Source organism: Gadus macrocephalus, chromosome 13 (genome assembly GCF_031168955.1).
Source record: "Gadus macrocephalus chromosome 13, ASM3116895v1".
NCBI lineage: Eukaryota > Metazoa > Chordata > Actinopteri > Gadiformes > Gadidae > Gadus > Gadus macrocephalus.
The window spans coordinates 15,505,126-15,508,412 of NC_082394.1; the positions used below are offsets into that span (position 1 = coordinate 15,505,126).

Consider the following 3,287-nt stretch of genomic DNA (forward strand, 5'->3'; position numbering starts at 1 on the left):
TGATATACCTTCATTTTATATCTATACATTTTTTATGAAAAATTACATATTTCAGCTCGTACGTTTTAGGATATTTTATCACAGATGGCTTTAACTTTTTTACACTTTCACTTTGAACTAAGGTATCTGTACCTCTACCCAATTATGACTTTAGAGTACTTTATACACCACTGCCATGTGCACTGATTATTGTTAGACATAGCGTTTAACCCCAGTCCAATAAGGATACCAAAAAGGAAAGTTTGAAGAATACTGCTGTTTACAGAGAACTTTAGTGGTTGAATAAGGGGTAATAGCCCCACCACAATTAGCCACTTAGTATCACCTGAAGCCTCCGAAACGCAGGCATACAATTGGAACTGGTGGCTAATTGTGTAGCTTTCCACTGCTGTCCTAAAACATAACTCACCTGACCTCGTTGTACGCATGGCTCACCTCAGAGCCATACGTACACACCCAACATGGTTCTGGACCCCCGTGATACGCAGGTAGTGTAGTAGATAACCTAGTGATGGTCATCGTGTTGGTCTCTCCCTTGTCACTCCAACCCCCTGTGACGTTTACAAATATAAATGTATGTTTATATGCATGCACAAAAACCATCGGCGTAGGTCTCTATGACTAACTTAGAACTGATCTGCCCACAGGTCGCCCTTCTCCGCAGCGAGCATGGAGGATTCCTCGGAGCAGTCCCACTGGGGGTCCCCGGCCCTGCTCAGCTCAGACTCCCTGGGGGTCTTCAGCTCGGACACGGGGCTCCTTTCCTCGGTGGAGGAGGGGGACGCCTTCTTCTCCAACCCAGAGGTGGACTACAGCGGCCTGCCCTCCTACTTCTCCAACCCCCCCCACAGCAGAGCCCCGTCGGCCTACAGGAACAGCACGGGTACGACTCCCCCTATGGGTCGCACTGTGTCCCTCACTTGCTAAGCATTCAAATCTCCCTCTCTTTGTTGCATAGAATACCGAGCCGTAACACGCACGTCGCTCTGCCCCTCTTCTCGCGTCCCGACAGTTCGTCAGCTGTACATGTCGCCGTCGCTGCAGAGCAACCTCCAGTGGGTGGAAGGACCGGCCAACCACTCCATGGGCTCCCCCTACAACCCCCCCACCCCCAGCTGGAGCAACAGCCCCCTGTCCAAGACCCCCCTCCTCCAGCCCACCCCCACCTCCCCCTACACCCCCATCTCCACCGCCGCCGCCGCCGCCGCCGCCGCGTCCTCCTACGCCTCCCCCAGGGACGGCTACATGTCCACGGGCCGGGAGGGCAAGGAGAGCCCCTCGGGGCTCCAGGAGGCCCTGAAGGCGGAGAGGCTCAGCCCCACGGGGGGCGCCGCCGCCGGCAGCAGCTTCCTCAACCTGACCTCCGTGGCGGGGGGCATGTACAGCCCGTCCCCCAACTCCCACCCCCACATGCTGAGCCCCTACGGCTCGTACATGGGCTCCACGCAGGACTACAGCGCCGCCGGCCTCTACTGCAGCCCTGGAGGCTGGATGGGCCCTGGCTCCTACTCCCCCAAGCTCCGCAACAAGATGAGGCTATCCCCGCCAGGTGACCGCACACACAAGCATCATCTTCATCAGCCGCATCCGCGTCATCATCAGTGTTGCAGTGTTCTGCATTGTCGTGTTTAGTGCAGCCATGGTGGGATAACCCGTCATGAATGGGGTGACTCTTCCTGTTAGAGTGGTTAATCAGCGTGTTTCTCTGATTTCAAACAGAGGCCCGGGAGTGCGTCAACTGTGGAGCCACCGCCACCCCGCTATGGCGCCGGGATGGTACGGGCCACTACTTGTGTAACGCCTGCGGACTGTACCATAAGATGAATGGCCAGAACAGACCTCTGATCCGCCCCAAGAAGCGACTGGTATGACACAAGATGCTTTTTGTTGTTGTTGTTGTTGTTGTTGTTGTTGTTGTTGTTGTTGTTGTTGTTGTTACTCTGATAGAACCACGGTAAAGGTAACACACTGAGGCCTGTGTTTGCATTACTATGTTCCAGATCGTGAGCAAACGAGCCGGTACGCTGTGTGCCAACTGTCACACCAGCACCACCACGCTATGGCGGCGCAACGCCAGTGGGGAGCCCGTGTGCAACGCCTGCGGACTCTACTTCAAGCTGCACAACGTGAGTCCCCGCACAGACAACACGCGGCTCGGCGCACGCCGCCCTGCGTACGGTCGGCTGATGTACGGCCGCGAATCCAACGCCGGCTCTCCCCTTCATCCTGCAGGTCAACCGGCCGCTCACCATGAAGAAGGACGGCATCCAGACGCGCAACCGCAAGGTGTCCAACAAGAACAAGAAGAGCAAGAAGAACCTGGGCCAGCCGGCATCGTACCCAGACATGATGCAGCCGCTGGAGGACAACTGCGGGCCCTTCTCCCTGGGGCCCGGCTCCATGCTGTCCTACGGCCACACGGCCCACCTGATCCCCACAGCTCCCCACGGCCTGCACTCCTCCGCCCCCATGTCCTACACGCACTACCCCAGCGCTGGCATGGTGCCCGTGGGAGGGCTAGGTGTGGGACTGGGCTAGGGTGTGGTCACACCTGCGTGTCGCAACAACAGTGGTGATTGATGTATAGGATTTCTGTCTGGCTGTTTGTATGTATGTATGTATGTGTCCACAGTTCTGCACTAGAATAGAAGGTTGTTTTATTTTCTATTTGTTTTTCACTGTATTTCAGGCCAAGTTGGGGCATATTAGAAGGAGTATGTCAGGTTTTGTTATAAGGTCAATACAATGTTTTTCACATCTGGTTCATTCAGGTGCTAATGGACAAAATTATATTTCCAACAGAATTGTGTATCCATGACAACAATGTGTTTTTTTTTGTTCAGTTTTACACCTGTAATTTTTATATTGCAGAATATGTAACGTTGGTGTAGTCCAATTTTGCAGATATTAAAGCATGTGTATTGTCTGATATGTTGTTTGTTTATGGTTTGTTGGTTTGAGTCAATTCAGTCAAATTAAAACAAGCACTGGGCATTTGTTACTTACCACCGTCACTCTGTGTCCATTATATAAAGCTGTCTTTGTAAAGTCTGCATGACAGTGCACTTTATCAGCTCCACCACAAATGCAAATTTGAGGCGACAATACCGTACAGCCAAACCACTTTAGCTCAGTTCCATATTCAAAATCCACTTCAATATGATTGTTTAAAAAATGTTTTCAAACTGAAACAAAAAGACCACACAAACCCTCATATAGAAACAGAGACTTTGTAACGTGGTGTTACACACTAGCCTCATGCTTCAAGGTCTATAGCCTGAACTGGC

At 52.3% G+C, this 3,287-nt stretch overlaps 1 protein-coding gene across 1 annotated transcript in view; it reads left to right on the forward strand.

The window, feature by feature from the left end:
* The window catches only part of gata1a (GATA binding protein 1a), a 4,177-nt gene extending 1,171 nt beyond the window's left edge, over positions 1–3,006 (forward strand). The window contains exons 2-6 of the mRNA XM_060069672.1: positions 648–883; positions 1,013–1,549; positions 1,720–1,865; positions 2,001–2,126; positions 2,233–3,006. Coding sequence (XP_059925655.1) covers positions 670–883; positions 1,013–1,549; positions 1,720–1,865; positions 2,001–2,126; positions 2,233–2,538 — 1,329 coding nt within the window. The 5' untranslated portion in view covers positions 648–669 and the 3' untranslated portion in view covers positions 2,539–3,006. The remainder of the gene's footprint in view (positions 1–647; positions 884–1,012; positions 1,550–1,719; positions 1,866–2,000; positions 2,127–2,232) is intronic.
* The last annotated feature ends 281 nt before the right edge of the window (positions 3,007–3,287 follow it).